This window comes from Synchiropus splendidus, chromosome 7 (assembly GCF_027744825.2).
Source record: "Synchiropus splendidus isolate RoL2022-P1 chromosome 7, RoL_Sspl_1.0, whole genome shotgun sequence".
Lineage (NCBI taxonomy): Eukaryota > Metazoa > Chordata > Actinopteri > Syngnathiformes > Callionymidae > Synchiropus > Synchiropus splendidus.
The window spans coordinates 7174976-7200000 of record NC_071340.1 but is presented as its reverse complement, the minus strand read 5'-3'; the positions used below and the strand labels follow the sequence as shown (position 1 = coordinate 7200000).

The 25025-nt window shown below is 43.0% G+C and overlaps 3 protein-coding genes and 1 long non-coding RNA gene across 9 annotated transcripts in view; 1 reads left to right on the top strand and 3 right to left on the bottom strand.

Moving 5' to 3' along the window:
* The window catches only part of LOC128763008 (protein mono-ADP-ribosyltransferase PARP14-like), a 15606-nt gene extending 14115 nt beyond the window's left edge, over positions 1–1491 (bottom strand). For all 4 annotated transcript variants that reach the window (XM_053871696.1, XM_053871700.1, XM_053871697.1 and 1 more), the window contains exon 1: positions 1256–1491. In XM_053871696.1, the coding sequence (XP_053727671.1) occupies positions 1256–1436 (181 nt within the window). In that variant the 5' untranslated portion in view covers positions 1437–1491. The remainder of the gene's footprint in view (positions 1–1255) is intronic.
* Positions 1492–2934: 1443 nt separating this feature from the next.
* Positions 2935–4813, top strand: LOC128762967 (uncharacterized). Its single transcript, XR_008415598.1, has 3 exons — positions 2935–3005; positions 3087–3235; positions 4459–4813. It is a non-coding gene; the product is annotated as an uncharacterized LOC128762967 (long non-coding RNA).
* LOC128762966 (protein eva-1-like) lies at positions 2979–5818 on the bottom strand. Of its 2 annotated transcripts, XM_053871604.1 has the most exons (6): positions 5761–5810; positions 4904–4939; positions 4733–4783; positions 4457–4598; positions 3876–4015; positions 2979–3218 (listed from the first exon to the last, which is right to left on the bottom strand). In XM_053871604.1, the coding sequence occupies exons 1-6, from the start codon at positions 5789–5791 to the stop codon at positions 3190–3192; spliced, it is 429 nt and encodes a 142-aa protein (XP_053727579.1). In that variant the 5' UTR covers positions 5792–5810; the 3' UTR covers positions 2979–3189. The 2 variants fall into 2 exon arrangements, with proteins under 2 accessions (XP_053727579.1, XP_053727580.1); XM_053871605.1 differs by lacking the exon at positions 4904–4939 and having other exon boundaries at positions 5761–5818.
* Positions 5819–11959: 6141 nt separating this feature from the next.
* On the bottom strand, positions 11960–23614 carry LOC128762875 (uncharacterized). Of its 2 annotated transcripts, XM_053871431.1 has the most exons (6): positions 23476–23614; positions 21564–21620; positions 19501–19557; positions 18798–19331; positions 15620–16687; positions 11960–15531 (listed from the first exon to the last, which is right to left on the bottom strand). In XM_053871431.1, the coding sequence occupies exons 2-6, from the start codon at positions 21601–21603 to the stop codon at positions 13976–13978; spliced, it is 3255 nt and encodes a 1084-aa protein (XP_053727406.1). In that variant the 5' UTR covers positions 21604–21620; positions 23476–23614; the 3' UTR covers positions 11960–13975. The 2 variants fall into 2 exon arrangements, with proteins under 2 accessions (XP_053727406.1, XP_053727407.1); XM_053871432.1 differs by lacking the exon at positions 19501–19557.
* Between the last annotated feature and the right edge of the window lie 1411 nt (positions 23615–25025).

Sequence of the window (25025 nt, the reverse complement as noted above, 5' to 3'; positions counted from 1 at the left end):
AGGGACCTGGGCACCAGGATCAACACCCGTATTGTTATACATAGTTTGGGGTCTCTGTCTATTGGGATTGGATGTGTCTGAATTGTTGGAGGAAGCTGGAGCCCACAGCTGATACACTGCACTGAGCTCAGCAGACCTGGCATGTCAAGCAGTGAGCAAGGAGCCAAACTGGTTCCACACTAGGGCAGGGCACACAAACTAACACACCTTTTTCAAGTCCAAGGTTTAAAAGACTGCAATATGATAATGTGAGGCACGTCATATTATCATTGACCAAATCTGTCAACCATTAAACTTTTATAGTTTTCGCTTGTCAGATTCACCATGCTACGTACCATTAGCTGGCAGTAATGCATCAACGCTAGATGACGACTTTATTTCAAAATAAAACCAGACGAAAGTCGCACCCTTACCTAACCTTGGGGGATAACTCTACACCGCTCCGACCATCTGCTCTCCGCTTGGGATAATTGCACTCGGAATATTTAACACGAATTATATTAATAAAATATGTTTTGGACGAATTTGATATCAGGTTAAAAAGTAACCCTCATAATCACAGGCTTGCTGCTTTCTTGTTGGTGAAGTTTCCTATCAGTTATCTCGTTAAATGTCCTACTTTGGATTTCATTTTCGTTTCCCCTTCATTGGGAGGATTTATTTAATTAAAATTAATTCTAATACATTTTGACAGTATTTAAAAAAACAGAAAAAAAACGTCTATGCAAGCTTGCTTTAAACATATAAACAATACATTTTTAAACGACAGGTAACCCGCAGGCTCGATGCCAACTTCATCTATTACTATTTAAGATTCATTTGTTATGTATTTAAATGCAACACAGTGGTCTGGTCAGCTCTGGTCAACCATTACCCCGTTTAAAACAAATGTCACGTCTTACAAAATACATAAAGCAACTCGAGTGCGTAAGTTCCTGGCTGACTTCCGTGCGCGGCCAGAAGATGGCGTCGTCCCGACACGATCAGAGCAGCGCCCTCAGAAAGTGAAAGCTCGCCCTCTCTCTCTCTCGAGGGACCTCTGGACTATTGCGTATTAAAATAGAATACTTCTGTTCGTCTTTTGTTTGCCACGAAGTCGCATTCAAATCAACAGCGAGTTATACAGTTTGCTGGAGAAATAAACTGTGTATAAAATGGGATAAATACTGCGGAAAAGCGGACGGAAATGAGTGGACGCCTGGTCTTTCATTCTGACAGACTCGGTATAAGCAGCCAATGTAGCGACTGAACTCACCCTCCTCCGAGCTGAACACGACGACGGCCCTCGGCGATGACTCCTCCAGCTCAACCTGACACTCTCCGCCACTCGACTTCTTGTTGCTTTGGAAGTAAACGAGTAGCTTGTTCTTCACGGACTTGGTCTGAGCCGAGGTCCAAACCCCCGCCACGACCACGGGGAACCCGCTCCCAGACATCTTGCACTGAGACGACGACTCGCTGGCACTGAGCTTTGAGCTTTGAGCTTTGTTATTCCGGTTGGTGATAAAAAAAGCTTTCACTTTCGTTTATTGTCAGCGGCATGCAAATTCTAGTCTAAAGGACAGCTACCATTTCTCACTCGCCAGTGAGTCATAAACCCTGTCTTTTGTGTTCACCTAAAGTGACTTCAATATATTGTACATCAATTGACATCACTGCATAGGATGAGAACGTTATCCAAACTTTCACTGTGAGTCAAAAAGCGGAGTATTCTGTAGAATTCTATACTCCTCTGTTGTGAGGAAGATGATTCAAATTCATGGTTCCTGCATGAAGGTCCTGATATCTGAGTCAACGTAACTCATATACATGACATTTCATTTGATTCCAGGCAAAAGAAGAGGTCTTTTATGCATTGCTGAATGAATCAGCATCAATGAATCAGTGCCATAATGTTTTCCAACATTTAACATCCCATTCATTCACAAAAGATTCATTTGGACATTGAGAAATAATAATGGCATTGTTCACAGATCACCCTGCTGAACCAAATAGAATGACACGTGAGTGGGAAGCACTGGTCCATTCCATTCAGTTTTTATGATCCCATGCCTCATCTTCGAACTGCAAAATCCTTTTTTGGTTTGAAGAAACCATAGACACGTGTCTGGTTATCACTGCCTGAGTTCCTTGTAAACAAATAAATGACGGCATAGCATGTATACAATTTTACAGTACATCATGACATAACCACCATCATATTTTACATATTTTTGGTTGTGTTTGTGGATGTACTTGCTTCCTACAGGTCCCCACTGTGGGACTATATGAGCCCTGTGTTGTGCCTTCCTTGGCACAGATTTAGATTATTCATTGAGAGAGAGCGGTTATATTTCTGGATGCGAAGCAAAACAACATTTAACTGCCAACAGAGAGTGATTGTACTGTAGTCGAAGCAGCACTATGTGGTTTAAGAATATTTGTTTTTGGCCCTGCCACAGGTAAAACGATGTAATTACAAACTGTAATAACTTTGTGCAAATACTAGCACTTTTGCAAACGATTATTATTATTTAATACTGTTTGACATCAGTTATCTAGCGCTGTCAAGTGAACTTCAGAAGTTAAAAGAACAAATGCAATTTGTTTATGAAGCAAGTTTCAGAACAATGTAGAGAACGTAAAGAAGAAAAGGTCATGATAAAGTTGCCATGTGTAAATTTTATTATGGAGATGTGATCACTAAGTTTTATTTCCATCTGAAAGTTGACAATGGCAGTAATGAAGCTCTGTTGACAGTTTCCCCCCCAAAAAATATACTTGTGAAAAGAAAACACAGATCACAGATATATTGCAGGAAAATCAAAACAGACTCCAGACCAAAGCGTCTCGCGAGGTGAATGAAGCCAAGTGTCGGGATGAACCAGCTTAATGGCATCACCAGGACCAAACCAGAAGCTGTGTGCAGGTCCGGCACCATCTTCTCTACAAGCAGCTCTACTCTGATTTTATTCTGTAATAACGAAGACACAAGTCAACAGATGTAGGAGGTCATTTATTGATGGGTAAGTCCAGACAGGAAATTTCTTGACGTAAAGTCATTCTTCAACGTTGGTCTGTTTCATTCAGTGTCTCCCTGTTGATAGTGAACAGCTGGAGTGGACTGTGACATGGAAATGTCTTTCCCATAAACATGTCCGATGAACCTCTCACTGGAGCTGTGAAGGATCAGGGCTTGGATGAAGAGCATCAGACTGTATCAGCTGCTTTGTCTTCACCTGCAGAGACAGATGAAGTGAGTGTAACTCCAGAACCCACATGGTCAGGCAAAACTGACTTTAAAAAATCTTTTAAAAAAATTGGTGTGCATGATGTGGCCTTTCTAACCCTAAAGGATCTTATGAAAAATATATTTTACAGCATATATTGTTGTGAGCTGTAAGAAGAATTATTGAATAATGAAGCCATATGATATGATATTAATAAAAATGGCATGTCAATGTGTTAGAGCTGAGTTCAAAATCCCCCATGATGCAGTTGGAGTTTGACCACTGCAATGCTCACGCAATCATTCACCTTAACAGCCCAGTTTCTGATGTCACCTGGCCTCCTCACTAAACTGTGGCTGCCTTTAACTGTTGGGTTCAGGAGGGTGTTTCCTGCAAAGCCCTCAGCTGATCTGTCACTCTGGCCAACTTGTTTGTCTTAGGAAAATATTTTTAGATCAAGAAAACATCAGTCTACAACTATCATTACAGTTATCCTCAAAGGAAGAAATACCTGTTCTGTGAAAGTCCATTAAAATTCTTTGGCTAGCAAGATAGTGAGGTCAAAGTCAAAGTTGACATCTTGTTAAATGTGTTGCAGTAAACTGCAGCTGAAGTAAATGAAACCGTTCTGTCGCTTTGGTCCCGTACGAGTGTGTGATGACGTACATTCAGGTTTGGGTGGAGGAGGGGTAGGTGGAGGAGTGCAGGAGTAGGACACCTCCAGGTATCTGGTCTGCTCCACACAGGGATACTCGCCAAACACATATTCAGTCACTGGAACATTGCAGGACCTTTTGCCTGCACAACTGAAGAACACAAGCTCATGTTTCCCAGTTGGGCCAGTCACTCAGTAACATAGTGGTGCCAGTCAAACTACATTGCTTTGTCAGGTTCTCCATGATCATATTGGGCAGTTATTCACGCCATACACAGTTTGACTGCTTCTCAACCTGGCTCAAGGTACTGTCTCACAATTAGTGTATCTGAAATAATGGCATCAACCTTTAAATTATAGAGTTAGAGTAGCCGACTTAACTGTAAGGATATTTTACTGACTGCTCTAACTTTGTTGGTAGTCTTTCTCTTAACCGTTGACCTGGTGCCTCCAGTTCTAAGATACTTTGCTCACCAGTCTCTCCTCATGAGCGACTGCACTTCTGCTGAGGTGCTAACTTCGGGACAGCGGAACTATAAATCATTTTAAGGCATTAAAACAACATCAGTTTATATTTTGGGTTTTGACTTACAGGTCCTCCACCACCATCTCAGCCCAGGGGAAGGTGCAAAAATTGTCCGGTCCATCATCAGGATGACGTTTTCCCTCGCCACACCTCGTTCCAACCCCAACTTTATACAGGATGTGCTCCAGCTTGATTTTATGATCCACCTCTGGAAGAGGAGAACACACCAAGAGGTCAGTCTCTGTCTCTTCCTCACTGTTCCCAGTGAGTTCAAATACATTGGTGGCCACAATACACATGGTTTTCAGTCAAACACACACACACTGAGACAAGTGTTCTTACCACACGACATCTCAGCGGTTGCGTTGTGGCAGGCGTAGATGACCTCCCCCTCTGGCACACACATGATGCAGACACATTATTTTAATATCTACCCCTCAGCAAGGAATGTGCCTCCGTTGACACAAGTGGGTTATAAATTGTGATTTAATCATTTAAAAAGCAGCAACTCACCAGCAGCAGGAGTGAAATACCAAGCTGCAGCCAGAACTGGAAAACACACCAGTCAATAGACGTGGTCACAAAACCTTCTCATTCTCAACAATGAACTTTCATTTTCCTCTGGCTGTGTTATACCCTCCTCAGTGATCTAACTCCAAGCATCAACCATCTCCACTCTACCTTCTACTTCTACCACCTTCAAACACCATTTATGATACTCGAAAGGCTTCTGAATTTAGTGGTTAGTGAGGACATCTAGTGGAGTTTTAGGTGATGGCAGTTTCCCAAGGTTAAAACTGAGCTACAGTTGCCACTAAAATCTCCTCTGCGTCAGCACAAAAAAATTAAAGACGAGGCCTCATAGTGAAAAGTGAAAGGCTTCATAATAATAATAATAATAATAATAATAATAATAATAATAATAATAATAATAATAGGGTGTCTCCATTTTCACATATATAAACATGCAGAGACATGAATGTGGATGGCTACTGCGTGAAACAGACAACCTGTGTTTGAGAAGCAAAATACATGAAGGCAAAATGCGAAAAAGAAACATTCAAATGTTATTTTTTATTTTTTATTTTTTTGTTAGTACACAGCTGACTGCCTGAAGTACCACTGACTTTAGCATGCATTTTTTTTCATTGCCTTATGCACAAAAAAGAGTAATTAATTAATGTAAAGATCAATACTTTTGTCTATTTTGTACAAATGAACAGTGCTTTATATAGGAGGTAAAATGGCATGGCGGAGGTATAAATGACCTCCAAAGTTACATTAAGAAAAGAGCTGTTTATTGAATGAAGAAATTGCAGAAGATGAGCAGAGCAAACGAAGTAAAGTATAGTAGTATAGTAAATACTCACGGCTGAAGGCGACCAGCCTCAGTGGGATCATGTCGGCGTCTCCTCTTCTGTCTTCCACTGTCAGTCAGTTGGACAATGTCTGCAGCGCCACAGACATCCAGGTATTTATGCTTCCATCCTGACAGCAGACATGCTGACGCCTGTCCCGCCGCTGCAGGCACGCAGGGCCTTCTGGCCCAGATGTGTTGAACACGTAAAACGCTGCAGGAGTCTTGTTTAATTCTGCAGGTTTCAGGAGCCTTCCTCTCCTGCTGTGCACTTTTAACGTGTCACATCCCAGCTGCTCCGCCTTCGGCTTTAAAGTCCTCATTAAGATGCTCGAAGACAAACATCTGGACTCAGTTTGAAGCTGTGCAAAATCTTTAAGGTCCTGTCAAGTGTTTTGAAAGCCCTTTAGATTAAAAAAAAAAACCGTATAGACATGTTACAGAGTCAGTCTGAGCTTGGTAGTGAGTTCCACTGTGCTAGTGTTTTTTCCGTCTCATGTTTTGGTGTGTCTGTGTTTAGGCGGGTGCACATTTGCACACACACACGTACAATCGCGAGACAGCACCAGTCCTACACACTCACACAAAAAGACACAGAGGCACACACTGTCACACAGCACACACACAGTTAAACATGCATGGATGGACAAGAGACATGAACAGATGAACACTCATTCACAAAAGTTTAATTTCAACCTACAAAACTAGGCACTTACTTGACCACAAAGCAAACACACACAGGCTTGTCCATCCATCTTTTTTGGGGACCTCTCATTGCCATAATGCTTTCTCCCACCTCTCCACCTAAACCTAACCATCCTGAACCGATGGCTAACCAGAATCAGAACTCTGAACCAAACTCAAACCCAATTACAATGACCTTCTTGTTTTCAAGTCTTCCTCCTCTAATTGAGGCTTAACTTCGGGGCGTCCAGCTGTGGGGCGCCACAAATACACAAAGCCCCCAAAAAAGGTGTTTTTGACAAAACTGGTCCTCACGAGGATAGATAAGCTTAAACACACACATGCACACACCCTTTCATCCTTAACTTAACCATCCAAAACAAATGGCTAACCTTGAACAGGACTCTGAACCAAACTAACACCAATTATGATAAACTAATTTTACTGACATTTTAACCCTCTGAAACTTGTTGGGGCAGGCTAAAGATGTCCTTGCAAAACAAAATGCCCCCCTCCCAAACACACACTCAAAGTAAAAAAAATTAATTATGAAAAAAACACACAATAGATATTCCAACACACGCACACCAAAGCACCCACCTAACATTACCCACATCAAAGTTATAAACACAACTACTACATAAGCACACAAACACACACACCTCCACAATAAGCAAAAAAAAACAACCTATACCTGACGGCACCACACTGAACATGACCCGATGGGCACATCTGTGCCATGGAACAGACTGTAGACAAACTACATGCTGGCACACACTATCATCAAAGAACACACCGACACACTCACTTGTGCACACAAAAATGTAAGACACCTGTATCGACATCAAAACACAGACTGAATACTCCTGCTTACCAAATGACCCACATTTCCATGAGCACAAAGCAATAAATCTGGAGGTGCTCATTTTTGTTTAATATGAAGTACACATTTAAATGATACAAAAATATAATCCACCAAAATAAAAAACACTGACACACCGAGATAAAATGAATCACATCATTGCAGGAACAAGGATGTGTCCCATAAAGACACACTCACTCTGACATTCATGTGAGAGCACAAAGTGAGAATGTTGGCGACAGGAGCGTCTGAATATCAACAAGACTGTGTGTGTGACTGAAAACTTTCCAGAATGCCTGACAAGTTCTGGGAATGTTCCAGCATGCAGTGGCTCCAGGTTGAAGACGGACAGGTGGACTCTCGAGCTCATAAATACCAGAATCCCTTTGTGCTGGTTTCTATAAGTCATGGTGAGATTATCTCACCACCGGAGGAGTCAGGAAATTATATCGTCTATTTTCATATTTTCATATATTTCAACATTTTTTATGTCACCATTAAGCACTCCTATTGTAAATCTGCTATATAAATAAACTTGACCTTGACCTTTATGTATACAAAAGAAGAGTTATCACCAGTGTTGGCATGGTGAAACCTCATAGACAAAGAGCCAGTCACCATAACAGATAATGCTGTGAATACTGCACGTGCTCTGGGCATGGTGGACCTGTATAGTCTCGCATGGAAGCCTCAAAGTAACGTGCTGTGCATCAGTTTTGCGATCTAGTAGCATACTACAGTATGAAACGTGATTGCTTTTTGTAAGTCCGTTGCATTTATTAACCTGCAAATCATGCAAGAATAATGAAGAGGGGCAATTCTTCTGGGCAGTTGTTACGTAGACTACCAGTCATGGATGCCAACCAAAGCTGGGACTACTTCGAGCTGCTAACTGTATTGTGCCGGCTTTAACACTCTCACTGTGAAGACATGCCTTTTTTGTACAATTTGAGTCACAATATTATAGTTTCAAGATTTAGATTTTGCATCACCAGTATGCTTGACACCATGCATTTTCTTTATTGTGCAAACTTACTGAATGTGGTAGTGTGTGTTAATCTCAAATAAGAATGTTTACAGGTCACATTTTTTTTCTTGATTTATTAAAATGATGACAAACGCTGGTGAGACAAGACCCCCAGCTATTTTGTGTTTGACTTGACGTGCACAGGAACAGGAAATGAGCAGGAGGTCAACGGCTGCAGGAGATACAGTGACGGCTCTGCAGCCACTGAACAGCTACCACAATCCCCGTACCCAAAAAACCACATCCCACCAACATAACCACTGTTGCCCTCACCTCCATAATAATGACTGCATGAGCCCATCACCTACTACAGGGGTGGCCAACCAGTCAGAGGCTAAGAGCCACATTGTTTTACTGTGTTGCTGAAAAGAGCCACATCCTACAAATATGTAAGGCTGTAAGGCTGACCTCACACAGCTGGTCAGTATAGTGGCTAAAGCACATCCCTGTGTATCACAAGGTTGCTGCTTCGCTTCTGGCATATGTCTCTTGTGCATGTATTTTTTAAAATTCATACATTTTAAAATCGGAATATCAAGTGGCATAGATAGAAATGTGTGCACCATTTATTTTACTTATATATACTTTTTTTTTTACGTGCCTCATGTCACCAATAACATCACCCCAGTCTGTGTTATGTGAGCGACGCTGCAGACTGGACAGTCTCATCTTCACTCCACTGAATTAAACATGACGACTCCACGATGATCAACAATGAATAATAGGTGAAACACATGCCATACGTTTAGTTTAGGGAATGACAAAGTGAAACGTGGAACTAGGTCATGTTAAATCGTCTTGATCGTGGATCTGATGACGGTCTTAGGACCGCGGCTCACATCGGCATTGAACGTGCTCTGAGCCCGGGGGGGCGGCGGCTTGGAGCACGTGCGGCCAGGTTTATTGTTTATGTTCCAAAGTTGTACTCATGTCACAGTCTTTGAACAATATTTTGATATTTTGTTGGAATAGCTCTTACTTTTTCATCTTATTTCCTGTATAAACAATCATCTGAATAGCATCTTGACCAAAATCGCAGCCAGTTCGTGGCTCATTCTGTAGAGAGCCACATGCGGCTCGGAAGCCTCAGGTTGGCCAGGCCTGACCTACTATCACATACCTTAAATACTCGACGATATGGTTTGTATGTGCTCTCTCCACAATTACACTTTTGCACCCCACTGGCAACTCCAGTGGAACCAGCTCTCCAAAACAGCACATGCATCATCTCCCTCCGCGCCCTCTGAAAGATTCACCCATCTCAAATTGTTGAATGCACCTCATTCTTGAGTCCAGGTCCAGTTCGGGTCAAGGGTCACGCGTTCACAATCCACAGAGGCCAGGTCCGCTCCAGTGCTCAGGACAGCTCGGCGTCAATCTGGAGGTCCGGATTGTCCTCTCTCTGAATCTGGACCCCGGTCCAAAGACCCTGGGTCCGGATCTCCACATACACCTGACCATCTATCTGGACCACTGTGTGGTCCTCCTGCAATGCTGAATCCAGAGAGGGCCCCTATAAGCCTCAAAACATGGGACCTTTGGGCCCAGGGGTCACTTCAGGCCCATCCATTTCTCCATTCCCATTTCTCCACAAGCGCCTTGGGAGCCCTCCCTTTAATTAAGCCCCTTTGTATCTGTCTTACATGGCAGAGATAGAGCTCAGCACCCCTGGTAAACCAATTGAAATGCTCACATACGCTCACATTTACCTTACTTTTGCGACCGGGTCCATGCTTTGTGATTAAAGATGCCCATTTGGACATGTTGATCCCACCTTACCTTCGTGATTGTCGTCCTCTTGGTCCATGTTTCAAGACGCGGCACGTGCCGGCCCTCACCTTCGTCACCTTCACCGGGTCTTTGTTCATGATCTCTCCACAACTTCACCAGGGGAAGTTTTCCTTGTTAGGCTGAGAACTGCCAGGCCAACAGTGGGACAACTCAGGAACCCTATCTGGGTAGAATGCACTTTCCTCGTTCAAACAAGCTCTGTAATCTTGACCCCCAAGCTCTTTTTGGGCCGCTATAATGTGCTGAATATTGTGGCTACTATTGGCGCCATCCAGTGGCTCTGGAAGTCATTGCACCAGAGTTAAACAATGCTCCACTACTCATCCAAGTCCCCCTGTTATATTGGCCTCTGGTCCTGTGCTGGTCTGTGCTTCATATTCTCCAAATAGCTGAGTTCCAGGGGTCAATGAGTGTTTCTTCATCATTTTGCTGCTGAGGGCTTTCTGTCCTCTTCCTCCTCTCTGGCTTCGTCTCCAACGGCCTCAGACCTTCGCTCTCATCCTGAGCGTCCTCGCCTGCAGTGACTCACTGAAGCCAGGCAGAATCAGCTAATTCTGTCAGCTTATTGGTCAGGCCTGCGTCTGTCCACACTGTCGTGAGATAGGTGGTCAGCTTTTTGTGTTTGATCTTCAGTGTGGAACACTGATGGAGAGACGTGCCAAGCCGTGGGAGCACAAGGTCTATTGCAAGAAACTGTGACTGACACTTTGAATGAACTGTTCGACAAGGAGCAGTGGGACAACAACAGGATCCTCTTCTCTCAGTCCGCGCAACTCCTCAGTGATGCAAGCACGCTTCGTTTTTCGGACCAGCTTCTCTCTGTCCTGTGAAAGACACAACATGGCCAGTCACACACCAGGACGGCGTGCACCCTTTCTTACTCACCACCGCCTGTGTCATCTTGTGGGCACCCTGGAGGAGATGGTCCTGCCGCATGACGCCCCTTTTGTCACAGATGGAACAGGTCACAGCATCCGTGACTTCAAATCACAGTTGAGCTGAGTTGAGCTCCAGGATACGAGGGCTATGACGAACTGGGTCCCGACTGACTCACCTTGCGCTGCTGTACTGTGGAATAAGTTTGAATTCCTCCTTGTTGATCACCGTGTGGGTCCCTCAGAGTTGCCAACTCAAGTCCATGAACTGGCCAGCACAGAGTCCGAGTCTTTACTGAGACACGACGAAGTAGGTCCCGTCGATGGTTTGTGAGACCATGCAGTCCCGCGGAGCCTGGTACCAGATAAAAGAAGCTTCCTCTCACCCACCTCTTGTCTTCCAGCGGCTGCTTTGCCTTCATTTCATTCCACTCAACCCGTCGCTTTATAAAGGCCCCGTGTCAGTCACCGATCCGGCTCTGGAGGGCTGGCCTTCATGGCCAAGGATGATTGGATCAAGGGTTCCAACATCAGCAGGTGCAGCCCAATTTACACACACACAGACACACACACACCGATTGGGGTGCTGGTGCTGGGGAACCTGTGATAGGGACTAGACAGAGGTGTTGGTCTCCAGTTGGACAAGAAACCATGATTGGCGACTAAAGTGGGCTTGTATATCAGAGACCCTGTGGGACCCCCAGGAAACCTGGGGACTGATAACTTGCTGGCTGTTGGGTCTGATAGGTCAGACCTTGTAAAGTCTGATAACCCTAACCCCAAAAAGAGGGAAATTCACACCATCACTAATAACTGCAAAACTTAAAAAACATTGATTTGGGCAGAGAATATATAAAAGGTCTTTCAGGGCAAAGGCAATGCCTTATAAGGGACTAACTCATTGAACGGCAGTACCTCCAGATAACTCTTAATTCTGAAATTCTTTGAGTTTCGTACTCATAAGTTCTGAGTTTCAAACTCAGTTACCATTTTTTCCTTCATATTCGAATGTATCACTTAAGAAAATGAGTAAAGCAGCTCTATCAAGTGGTGTAAAGCTAGATTGAAACTAAGAAATGAATGAACAGACAATTAAAAAAAACATACGTAGAAATGGCAACTGTCAGGTCTTTAACACACTGGAGCTCCCAAACAGGCCATTTAGGTGGGACAATGCAATGTGTGTCTACTATTTCAAAACCTACGAGCATGATCACATGAGAAATAGCACTTAAAACACAGAAACAAAGAAGTCAAGAATCTCTCACATTTATTGCTGACGTAGAAGCTCATAGCAAGATAAAGCAAAAAGCTTGATAAACAATGGGATATTACATAATCACAACAAGTGTGTGATTAATTTCACAAATCACTATGAATGATACAATAAAGTTGAACCTTATCCCACATTTATAATATAATATGGTTTGCCAGTCACCAGTTGGAGCCTATTTCTCTAACAAATAAGCAGAGGGGAAAGCTTTGACGTTTACTGAATTGGTCATCAGAGGTAAATCTCTCCAACCTGCAGTCACTTCACATAGGTTGGCTGGAACGTCTGACTTCACTATCAGGCTTCTTTGGGGATTTTTCCATTAAAAACACGCTGAAGATATGTTCAGGTGCATCTGCATGATGCGTGACACGTTCGATCATGTGAGAGACCATTTTTCTGATGGTGTAGTGGCTCTCATATAAGCTACGGCAGAGCGCCACCATCATTTACACTGAGCGGTTAGGCACCAGGCTTTTAGCTAGAGGGGCGTCTGGGCGTCACTTGGACGCCCTGAGCTGCAAAACGTAAAAAAGTGGACATCCATTTGTCTTTCAGACGGAAATATTTAATCAGTGCCTGCGTAATGCCTCAATCATAGTCTCATCATATTTCTGTGAAAAGGAAGTTTCCGCGCAGTATTTTTCACCACGAAAAAAGAAGAACAAGAAGAAGTGGATTTGCTGATTTTGACTTTGCAGCTGCTCGAGCAATATACCTCCAGACCCCCAGGTGTTTTCTGCATTATGAATTTGTTATTGTGACGACATTTATGATATTTGATGCAATATGTTTGGTGTTATAACGTTATAAGTCACTTTTGTGCAAATATATGTGTACAGCGTCTTTTTTTTGTTTTACACAGCAAGTTATGTTAGTGGACAACATTCGTCCTGGTGTGTAATGGAGGGGCTGGGGGTGGAGTTGGGGGCGGGGCATGTGGGCGTGGTAATGGACGTCCTGTTTGCCAGAATGTAAAGGCTCTCCCTTTTTAATTTCTTCTCTCACGAGTGAAAGAGGAGGTTGTCCAAATCAAAAACCATGGCAAGAGTGAGGTCTGCGGTGTGTATTTCAGGACATCTGAGGAAAATAGTGAAAAGTAAGTAATGTATTGTGCATTAGACTTATTATAAGCTGGTAGGCCACTGAGCACAAATTTGACTGTTGTCTACATATGTTTATAGTCAGCTCATGAACCCTTTGGGCGTCTAACTTAAGCGACCTGGGGCCTGTTTCAGAAATGTGAAAAGCCTGTGTTTATTTTCCCAGGATTTTTTTTTTCAGTTTCATGAAGCAGGATCAGCACACCCCTGTGTCACAGCAACATACCAAAAAAAAGGCAAAATGCCTTTGATCTTTAAACACTTAATTTGATTGTCATATCTAAAAAATTAAGTCTAAGTTAAATTACGCAGCTTAGTTTAAATGGTCACATTTAAGATCAATTGCTAACTGCACTTAAACACACGCTTATAGTGTTCAAGTTGCATTGTCTCACAGCTACATTAGTAAATGAATACAATGGAGAATAATTGGATTCTCTTCTGTTTTTTTTTTTGCCTTTCTCTAATAAGCACAAATGAAACTGTTTAATTTCATGCCCGTGTCCGATTCTCCCTGTACTCCACGAACCATACACACTTGGCTTCCACTTGGTTCTGTTCCTGACAATCCCCATTGAGGTTAAGTCCAAACCATCAATCCAATTAAAGTCCTCTACAGGACTGTACACGAACCCCCTTTTTCCTTTTCTTCCTTTTCCTTTTCTGATTCCTTCCTTTTCTGATTCCTCAGATCTTCCATTTCTTGGTCATGTTTTTTTTTTAGATCACTCTTGTCAGTTTCATGTTTCTTATTTAATAATTCCACAAATGCCTTGTGTTCTGTCTTTTTCGCTTCAGCTTCCTTTTGCTTTTTTTTAAGTTCTTCATTTTGTTCCAGAAGAGACTTGTTCTCGGTCGAGTACTTCTCTCTGAATTCATTCAATTCTTCAGCCTGTTTTCTGGCTGGTTCCTCATATTTGCTCTTCAATTCCTCTATTCTTTTCTGGAAGTTGTTTTCCAGTTCTTTTCTTTTCTGCAGTTCTTTTTCTCGTCTGGCTTTTTTATTCTGCTCCCTGTTCTTTTCATGCGCTTCTCTCTGCCTTTCCTGTTCATCTTTCATCTGTTTTTCCTTATGTTGCCTCTCTTCCTCTTCTTGTCTCAGGTTCTCCCACCACTTCTGTCTTTCCTCCTCCCAAGCCTCTTTCTCTTTTCTCATCTGCTCCCGACTCCTCATCAGCTGTTCATCGACGCACTTCTTCTCTTGTGATTCTAATTCAGTTTTCCTCTCCAGTTCTTCCAGTTTAATCTTCCACTGCTGCTTTTCAATTTCCTCCTGGCCTCTCTTTGATTTTTCTTCTCTTTTTCTAATTAATGCTTCTTTCTCTCTTTTCTCTTTCTCTTTGTGCAGTGTTTCCTCCTTTTCCTTCAGCTGCATTTCTACGACTTTTCTCTCTGCATCAGTTGCTGCTCTCTGTTCTTGCATCTTTCTTTCCAGTTCCTCTATTTTGTCATTATACACCTGTTTAAGCTTCTCTACTTCTTCCTTCATTTCTTCCTCCTTTCCTTGCAGGATCTTCTCCATTCTCTTCTTAATTGATGCTTCAGCCTCCTCAAGCATCTGGTTGGTGAAGAAACTGCCACCAGTTTGTGCTACCATGGAGTCGATCTTGGTCAGCAGCTCTTCCACTTGTGAGCGATCCTCGGAACGGTTATCAAACACATGAATCCTGTTGCCACAGTCAGACAGCAGCTTCTTAAAACTGTCTTTACTGTCTCTGATGTATTCCTCAAGGTTCACCTTATCATGCACCAGTGAATCTCCTCCTGTGAGCAGAATCATTGTGAAGTCTTTGGATTTCTCTCCAAAGACCTCTCGAATCAACTTCTGTATGTCTTTCTCCTCCTGTGTGAATCTGCCCACCTGCAGGACCAACAGGAACACGTGTGGTCCTGGAGCCAGGAGACTCATGCATCTAACAAGTTCATCGCAAATCTCTTTGTTAGACAGTGTTGTGTCAAACAGACCAGGAGTGTCAACCACCTCAATAGCTCGACCATTTAAAGCTCCCCTGACTTTCTCACACGTTTTAGTGACAGATTTTTGGCTAGATTTGGCTTTGAAAACATCCTTTCCCACAATTGTGTTTCCTGAGGAGCTTTTTCCATTTCCAGTCCTCCCCACCAACACAATCCTCAGACATTCTGGTGCCTTCTCCTCCTTAACTGCAGCTAGAAAAGGATGAAAAGACAGTTATATCATGAGAGTCACTGGCAGGAGTCTCATTGGACTCGATTATGTAAACAACGTGGTACTTACAGCTCATGATATTTGAGGATGTCAGTCTCTCCAGCTCTGCCATCTTTTCTATTTGAGCCTGGACAAACATGTCTGTTGTGTACAAACACAGCCTGCCTTCACGGTTTCCCATCTCATGGACAGTGCGCAGTAACTCAGGGACCTGGTGCTCAGTGGTGATGTTCATGATGATGTATCTCCCTCCACAGCTCTTGATAAGATCCTGAAGGTCCTGACTTTCTTTTAGAAAACCATTAACGTCTTGGTTGGAAATGTTGGACTCCACCGTGAACATGATCACTGCAAAGTCTCTGAAAACTCTTTGACCAAATGTGTTCTGGAGCGTCTTAAATTCCCCTTTCTCCTCATCAGTGCGTGGTCGAACAGGAAGAACCACAATAAAGGCATGGACTCCTTCTGGATCATACTGGTAGATGTGCTGGAACGATTCTCTTCGAACTTGCTCCTGGGGTTTTCCACTCATGTCAGACAGCGCCGATATAGAAACATGATATCCAGACACGTATGTCTGATGTCTGACAGCCACGGGGAAGGACACTGGTTGGTGTTCACACTGACCTAAAACAGTTTTAACTGCAGCACTGCGTGCTTCATTACTTCCCCAGAAAACTAGGTTTAGCCGTCTGATTGTTTGCTGTGGAACCAGCAGGTTTTTCTTAATCAAGTCCTTTAAGTGGCTGCGATCTTTCTTGTCCATGGTGCTGCATCTACCACCACACTCCTGAATGAGTTGATCCAATATGTTGCTCTTTTTTGATTCGCTAGTTAAGACAACAATGGAGTGTGGAAAACACACTTGGCCAGTTGACACTAGAGTGTGCTGCAGTTTCTGTTTCTGCTCCGGAGAAAATGCTTTGGGTTCAATCAAGAGTAAGAAGAGCTTTGGTTCTGGCTTCAGTGAAGAAAGATTGTCTCCAAATTCACACCCTAAGATCTTCAACGGCTCTCCTCTGGACTCTGGTGTCATCAAAGCTTTGATATTTCCTTCCATGCCAGTTAGGAATTTACGGAGCAGTTTTTGATCGGATGCTGTTCCTCCCAACAGAATAAACTGGGGAGCAGGAAGTTCTGGAACAGAAAAAAAAATACTACTGCATTTGAAAAGCACTGTGACCACAGATACTGTACCTCCACCAAGCAGCTCATTGACATGACTGAATTACTATTGCAGCATTCCCCCTTAAATAGTCAAATCTCTCATACTCATTGGATAATTTTAGTGATTCTGCGATATAAATAAAAATCCCAAAATCCCTCAAGAAGTATCTTTTTTTTCACCAGTGAAAATTGGTCCTTTAAGTCACTATACGAAAAAAAACAACCAAAACAACAAAAGCGCATTGCGAGAAAAGCGGTAGAAAAAACACCTGCCAATCCATTCCACCAGGTGCGTGCTGTGGTCCAAAATCTGTATTGGCCAATTGTGTGAACCCTGTAATTACTTTTCTCTGACCTGTGACCCAGAATTCCCAAGATATTCTAGGTTTAGTCCCAAGGTTTTCCCATTGAAAATGAAAGGGAGCAGGACCAAGGAAACCCACTACTTCAACCTAGAAACTCCATTAAAAGCATAAAACAGCTGCACTCCTCGCCCCTAAATTAAAAATCCAAGCCAAGTCATATTGTCTTTCATAAAATGGGCCTCAAGCAAACGTTTACTGGGGTGGCCAGGATGGGACACAAAGCCAGTGTGGGGTGGCTATGGTATCATGGAGTTTAATGCCATCTGTGCAGTCGAGCAATCCATCACAGATGGTACTTAAACTAGCAAAGCAAACATGATGGTGACTGAACAATGTCATTCCATAGGATGACTTTCATTAGGCCTGAAACAGAAACTGTCAAAAGTATGGGAGCACTTTCGCCTGGATGTTAGGATTGACCTGATTGATTGATTGATTAATGAGTCGTGTAAAAAGTCTGGCAAGACAGACAACACTCTCCTTAAGGAAAAACAGGTAAGAATTGTTTTCTTGTTTAAATGTGTGAAAGTTCATCACAGATTCACAGCTGAAAGAAGAAGAAGTGGATTTGCTGATTTTGACTTTGCAGCTGCTCGAGAAATATACCTCCAGACCCCCAGGTGTTTTCTACGTTACGAATTTGTTATTGTGACAACATTTATGATATTTGATGCAATATGTTTGGTTTATAAAAAAATATAAGTTACTTTTGTACAAATACATATGTACAGTCTTTTTTTTTTTTTACACAGCAAGTTATGTTGGTGGACAACATTCGTCCTGGTGTGTCATGTGTCGTGGAATGGGCTGGGGGTGGAGTTATGGGTTGGGGCGGGGCATGTGGGCGTGGCTATGGACGCCCTGTTTCAAATGCTAAAAGCCTGACACACATACTGTCATTTCAGGACTAACCGCTACTCTTATCTCGCTTTCGAACCCTGTGGCTTAAACATATATGGATTTTTATCGGCTTCAGAGCAAGGAAACCACAGATGAAACCTACAGCCACACCAGTGAGATAACCAGGCGGAAAAGTTTGCCACTTCCAAACAAGCGGCTACCGCAGGCTTAGCGTTTGGTGAATGCAAACGTTTGAGATATTTATTTTGTTCACGTTTAATAAGGTAAACAACAGATAACTATCTAATTTGAAAGAAAGCAAATATTGTCCAGCCCCCATCTAAATCAAACCGTCTTTGTAAACAAAAAGTTTAAGTGTGAAATACGAACTTCAAAAGCAATGAGGTTGTGATCTCATTCACCCCTCCAGCTAATAAGGAACCATGCATGCGGCTACATTACAATGCAGAACGCTTGGACACTGAAAAGCCTAATCCTTGTTTGGATTCATCTCACGGTAGGGTGCAAAAAATTCAGGGTCTGATGTTTGTGGCGAGAGACACGTGTAGAACCACAAAATAGAAAAAGCTGACAGGACACCTGCTACTGACAAGCCACATGATCATCTCATCCTTTCATGAGAGGTGACAGCGTTTGGGTTTAACACAAGGTTTTCTCTGATGCTACGTCTTAGCTTAGCAGAATGGATCGACTCCTCTTTAACTTGACATGACTTAGCTTGCACTTCAGATCTCATACAGCAGAGCAGGTAAAATTATTTACTTCTACAACGCAGTACTACGTCATATTATAGAGGATCTATTTTAAAATCTAATTGGTGAAATAAAAGTAAATTCCAACTTGGTGTTACGTACCTCTTGTTAAACCTGATTCCTCCTCATAGCTGACATGCTCTTCGTTATTCTCTTCTGTTATCTGACCCAAACGTGTCAGCAGCTCTGAAGCTTCAAGGTTCTTCATGTCCAGGTATCTGTATCTACATTTTCTGATCATTGTCTTCCATGAAGGTTGCTCCATTGCCTGCTCCTCTCTGGGTGTTGATCTCAGAATTAGAACTCGATTAAAAGACTTCTCATTGAATGATTCTAGAACTCTGCAGAACATCTGCTTATTCTGCTCCCTGAAGTCTTCAGGCTGCAGAACCAGCAGGAACACATGAGGTCCTGGATCAGAGACGTCCGCCAACTTTTTCACGAAGTCATCATACAAAAGGTTAGTCGTCATGTTGCTGGGTCGCAGATCTGGAGTGTTAATGAGCACCAGCCTTCCTTCAGTGAGTCTCCTGAAGTCATTGGAAACACCTTCGGGCCCAGTCTCTGGCAGTAAGATGTTCACTACTTTCCTTTTGTCTGGGCCGCTTCCCAGCAGAGCTACCCTCACTTCTGACACTGGAAGAGAAGAAGAGACACCGTCCTTAAGACATGGAATTAAAGCACACATCCTTATCTGGAATACCTTTTCAAGGCAACATAAAGTCATTAACATATTACAAACCAAAAAAAGATAAACAAATGACATTAGAATATCAGACAAAGTACATGAAGTGGTTTTACTCACTTGATGGTGGCAGATCCTCCATGCTGCTGACCCGCTTCATGCTACCACCTGGGTTCGCTAAAATAAACACAGAAACAATTGAAATCGCTCTTACCGTCAAAGTTGAATAAAATAAATGTGGATGATCTCAAGGGGGAGATGACAGTTCACCTTATTTATTGGCGACATTATTGAAAAGAAAAACACTTAATTTTTGTCTTTTCACATTTGTCACTTGGCCAAAATAGGATGCTGTGATGACACAAACTAAACACGCTAGACAGCCTCTAAGGAATAACTTGGTAAAGACGACCATGATACTGTCAGCTGTACAGCCCTATATCAACTCAACAAACCATGGAAACAAAACTAGTACAATAAAAGTGCTTTATGAGTCTGAATCTGTGAACCTTGGCCCCTCACTTCTGCCTCACCCTACAGTAGTCTGGCAACTTTGTGTGCAGGAGTCTTGCATTTGAGTTCAATTTGTCTGTTCAGTTGGATCACAACAATGAAGCTCGGCTGCTGTATACAATGTGAAGCTAAAAGGCTGGAGAATCACAAGTGAGGTTAAATAATGATGGATATTTTAGTCATGAGGTTCATCATTAGGATACATTTTAGTGTGATTTGAACAATGCTCCACCCATGTGGCTTTAAAACCTGAGCTTTTTGTCAATTCCAGTGGTCATTTAGGCCTCATTATGTATAACAAGTCTATATGAGTTTCCAATAATAGTTACAGAGAGAGCACAATTACACTACTACAGGTGTTACCAGTCATAGGGACCGGCAGATAGAACTGTCGCACGAGAGCTAGCCTGGCGTTTCCTTGAATGTGAACTGGCTCCCAATTCTGGTGGAGGTAGTGCAGCGTCCTCCCCAGGACCAAGCGATTGCTGGCCCTAATTTTATGTTGCTCATACAATAAAATGCACCCATATCTGCAGTGCACCTCCATGAGTCAAGTGTGTCTCCGCTGACGATATTTTCTCTGATCCAGGTATGGGAGGTCATTGGTGCTCATCTTCACTACCACGAGTGGTGTCGTGGTTAAGGGATGGCAATAGGTTCTCCTGGGCAGTCGTCGGTGCAGTGTTGCACCTGATTTTGATAATGAGAGAGCCCCAGGAGGATGTCCAGACCTCGGTATGAAGGGCTGTTAATGCCGCTTTCTACATACCGACCTGACAGATTCAGTGCGCGACCTCGGGGCGAGGTTGGTTTTGCAAGAAGCCTAGTAGGCCGGACTGGCATGAGACTCTGTGATTGGAGATATCAGCAGATCTCCAGCTCTCTGTTAAACGCTCCCTTGGACTATGTAACTTTCTCTGGGCGAGCAGCCCGGAGGCGTGTTCTGAGAGTGGCACCACTGCCCCAACTCCACCACCACAGCAACATTTTGCGGCATAAGGGCAGAGAGACCTCGGCATCAAGGCGAGTTCATTTGTTTACATCATGGCAGAAGAATGGAATGACAGAGCAAGATCCCCGACAAGTGTCAATATAGGAGATGCATTCACAGCCTGGCAATAACTGAGAGCTACAAAAGCCTTTTCAGTGGCGATGTATCTGCTCGACTTATGAGTCAATTTTGTGTTCGCTGCTGTCTCTGTTGTGTTGCCAAATCATGAAACACATGTCTATATGCTTGTTGTTTGTATATAAGTGTAGTGTATATATGTTTGCCGCAAAACAGATGGAACTGTGATGCTAAAATGGGATTGATATACTTCGTGTATGGTGAAAATAGTTTTTCAATGAAATGATTGCCAGTGAAAATGACATGTCATGTTCTAATACAGTTATGGATGTATCTCAGGACAAATGAGGTGAAACTGGATCATTTCCCCCGGCACACCCGTCAGTCTCTCACGGAACACTGGCGGTAAATCACCTCTGGTCTGAAGTCCGCGTTGTCCAACTCTGACCGGCATAACAACAGTACTCGGTTTTTGAACAGGAGTAAACGCTTACAAGTGCCTCACCAGTGTCCCGCTCTGTCTCTAACACGTGCTCGATCACAATACCAGTCAGAACCATCAAAGTTTTTACCTCTAACTTAATCTCCAAACTTTACTCACTTGATGGTGGCAGATCCTCCATGCTGCTGACCCGCTTCATGCTACCACCTGGGTTCGCTAAAATAAACACAGAAACAATTGAAATCGCTCTTACCGGCAAAGTTGAATAAAATAAATGTGGATGATCTCAAGGGGGAGATGACAGTTCACCTTATTTATTGGCGACATTATTGAAAAGAAAAACACTTAATTTTTGTCTTTTCACATTTGTCACTTGGCCAAAATAGGATGCTGTGATGACACAAACTAAACACGCTAGACAGCCTCTAAGGAATAACTTGGTAAAGACGACCATGACACTGTCAGCTGTACAGCCCTATATCAACTCAACAAACCATGGAAACAAAACTAGTACAATAAAAGTGCTTTATGAGTCTGAATCTGTGAACCTTGGCCCCTCACTTCTGCCTCACCCTACAGTAGTCTGGCAACTTTGTGTGCAGGAGTCTTGCATTTGAGTTCAATTTGTCTGTTCAGTTGGATCACAACAATGAAGCTCGGCTGCTGTATACAATGTGAAGCTAAAAGGCTGGAGAATCACAAGTGAGGTTAAATAATGATGGATATTTTAGTCATGAGGTTCATCATTAGGATACATTTGAGTGTGATTTGAACAATGCTCCACCCATGTGGCTTTAAAACCTGAGCTTTTTGTCAATTCCAGTGGTCATTTAGGCCTCATTATGTATAACAAGTCTATATGAGTTTCCAATAATAGTTACAGAGAGAGCACAATTACACTACTACAGGTGTTACCAGTCATAGGGACCGGCAGATAGAACTGTCGCACGAGAGCTAGCCTGGCGTTTCCTTGAATGTGAACTGGCTCCCAATTCTGGTGGAGGTAGTGCAGCGTCCTCCCCAGGACCAAGCGATTGCTGGCCCTAATTTTATGTTGCTCATACAATAAAATGTTTCTACATTTCGACCAGACAAATTCAGTGCGCGACCTCGGGGCGAGGTTGGTTTTGCAAGAAGCCTAGTAGGCCGGACTGGCATGAGACTCTGTGATTGGAGATATCAGCAGATCTCCAGCTCTCTGTTAAACGCTCCCTTGGACTATGTAACTTTCTCTGGGCGAGCAGCCCGGAGGCGTGTTATGAGAGTGGCACCACTGCCCCAACTCCACCACCACAGCAACATTTTGCGGCATAAGGGCAGAGAGACCTCGGCATCAAGGCGAGTTCATTTGTTTACATCATGGCAGAAGAATGGAATGACAGAGCAAGATCCCGGACAAGTGTCAATATAGGAGATGCATTCACAGCCTGGCAATAACTGAGAGCTACAAAAGTCTTTTCAGTGGCGATGTATCTGCCCGACTTATGAGTCAATTTTGTGTTCGCTGCTGTCTTTGTTGTGTGGCCAAATCATGAAACACATGTCTATATGCTTGTTGTTTGTATATAAGTGTAGTGTATACATGTTTGCCGCAAAACAGATGGAACTGTGATGCTAAAATGGGATTGATATACTTCGTGTATGGTGAAAATAGTTTTTCAATGAAATGATTGCCAGTGAAAATGACATGTCATGTTCTAATACAGTTATGGATGTATCTCAGGACAAATGAGGTGAAACTGGATCATTTCCCCCGGCACACCCGTCAGTCTCTCACGGAACACTGGCGGTAAATCACCTCTGGTCTGAAGTCCGCGTTGTCCAACTCTGACCGGCATAACAACAGTACTCGGTTTTTGAACAGGAGTAAACGCTTACAAGTGCCTCACCAGTGTCCCGCTCTGTCTCTAACACGTGCTCGATCACAATACCAGTCAGAACCATCAAAGTTTTTGCCCCTAACTTAACTGCGCCATTCAACACTTTCACTTTCACTCTCTTTAGCAGCAGCTACAGGTGACACGACTCGCTGACTTTCTGAAGCACGAAACTTTGGCCTGTGAGTACTCACCAGAAAAGCCCCACACTGAACACTGCGTTAGACCACCAGGCGGCCGCTGCTCATGGAGAAGCCAAGTTAGTGACGACTGAACAGTGGAGAGTTGGTCAGAGTCCTCGCACCCTCCACGATACACCGGCTGCAGCCTGGAGAACGGGGCGGAGCTCAGTGTTGAGCTCGAGGGTCCTGCCCACTACATGAAACCGGGATGGACCATAAGGAGGCGGAAAAGGACAAACATTCATCTTCACTCATTGTCGTTAATTGTGGACTGTGGAGAGCCACTTTCATCTGTAAGATGAATTAAAATTGAACGAAAAACTAAGCAACTAACGTAGAACGTCGACTGTTTTTATGGCACCATCCTGTGGTGACTTTTTATAACTGCACTATTGTTATATCAACGTCTGATATAACCGTTTCAATTGACATGACAATTACAAGTGGACAAAACAGCTACAAGTTTTGTGTCACTCAAATTACACACTACGTGGTTTCGCTGTATAAATGTGTTTTAATACTAACACGCACATTTAAATGGTGCACTCAGCTCACACAGAAAACTGAAGAAGACTTGAAGTTTCAATACCATAACAGTCAAGACAATACACAAACGCAGTTTATTTATTCTGAGCCTCTCATTCATTCATTTCTAATGGAGCAAAGACTTCAAGATTGTGAACAGTACATATCAGACTTTTAAAGGCTACATCTTTTCATCATGAAAACATAATTTATTCTGACAAATATATATGTTGATTCTACAACATTATGACATGTTTCATCCGAATGTTATTACACTAGAAATGTAAAATAACTGGAGCTCAACATGGACCCCACAACACCCCCACACCATTAACTTTTCAAATGTCTTCCACACACAATTTACACAATTTAGCCTCCAAATAAATGCTGAAAGATAATACTAAAGAAATAAACACATTCTGTTCCAAAATAATACTGAAAGAAAGAATGTTACATGTGCGTTAAACGTGAAATTTCCCCATAAACATTGAATGACTTATGGCAATGGTAAAGTATTTCATACTTGCCAAACTTGATTGGAATGATAAGGATAATAAAAAACTACAATAATAGTACCCATTAATTCATTTGAAGGTAGGTAGGTAGGTGATTGGAGTGGGAGTAGTTGAGAACAACAAAGCTAAGACACTGTGGGACTTGAGCTTCCAGACTGACACAGCTGCTGGCTAATCAACCAGACATGGTGGTGGTGGACAAGGAGCAGAAGAGTGTGGCCAACACCAACATCAGGAAGAAGGAACATGAAAAGATTGAGAAGTTCCAGTGGTTAAAAGAACAGCTGGAACAGATGTGGAAGGTCAACACCACTGTAGTCCCTGTGGTAATAGGAGCACTGGGAGCAGTGACCCCCAAACTGGTACAGTGGCTCTAGGTATGACCTCAGTCCAGAAGTAGTAGGAACAGCTAAGACACTGCGGAGAAGCCTCAGACTCCCAGCCCTCTGGTGGAAGACCCAAGCTTGAGAGACATGATTACCACCTAAGGGGGTGAGCGGTGTAGTACTTCTCCTTTTGCAA

What these genes read in the sequence shown, in the direction of transcription:
- LOC128762966 (XM_053871604.1), bottom strand. Translation starts at nt 5,791, where the DNA reads ATGATCCCACTGAGGCTGGTCGCCTTCAGCC. An exon ending in GAGGCTGGTCGCCTTCAGCC is followed by an intron (nt 4,940 to 5,760) that starts GTGAGTATTTAC and finishes TGTGTTTTCCAG; the next exon opens with TTCTGGCTGCAGCTTGGTAT. An exon ending in TCCTCCACCCAAACCTGAAT is followed by an intron (nt 3,219 to 3,875) that starts GTACGTCATCAC and finishes CTGTCTCTGCAG; the next exon opens with GTGAAGACAAAGCAGCTGAT.
- LOC128762875 (XM_053871431.1), bottom strand. Translation starts at nt 21,603, where the DNA reads ATGAAGCGGGTCAGCAGCATGGAGGATCTGCCACCATCAA. An exon ending in GGAGGATCTGCCACCATCAA is followed by an intron (nt 19,558 to 21,563) that starts GTGAGTAAAGTT and finishes TGTTTATTTTAG; the next exon opens with CGAACCCAGGTGGTAGCATG. An exon ending in GGAATCAGGTTTAACAAGAG is followed by an intron (nt 16,688 to 18,797) that starts GTACGTAACACC and finishes TTTCTGTTCCAG; the next exon opens with AACTTCCTGCTCCCCAGTTT.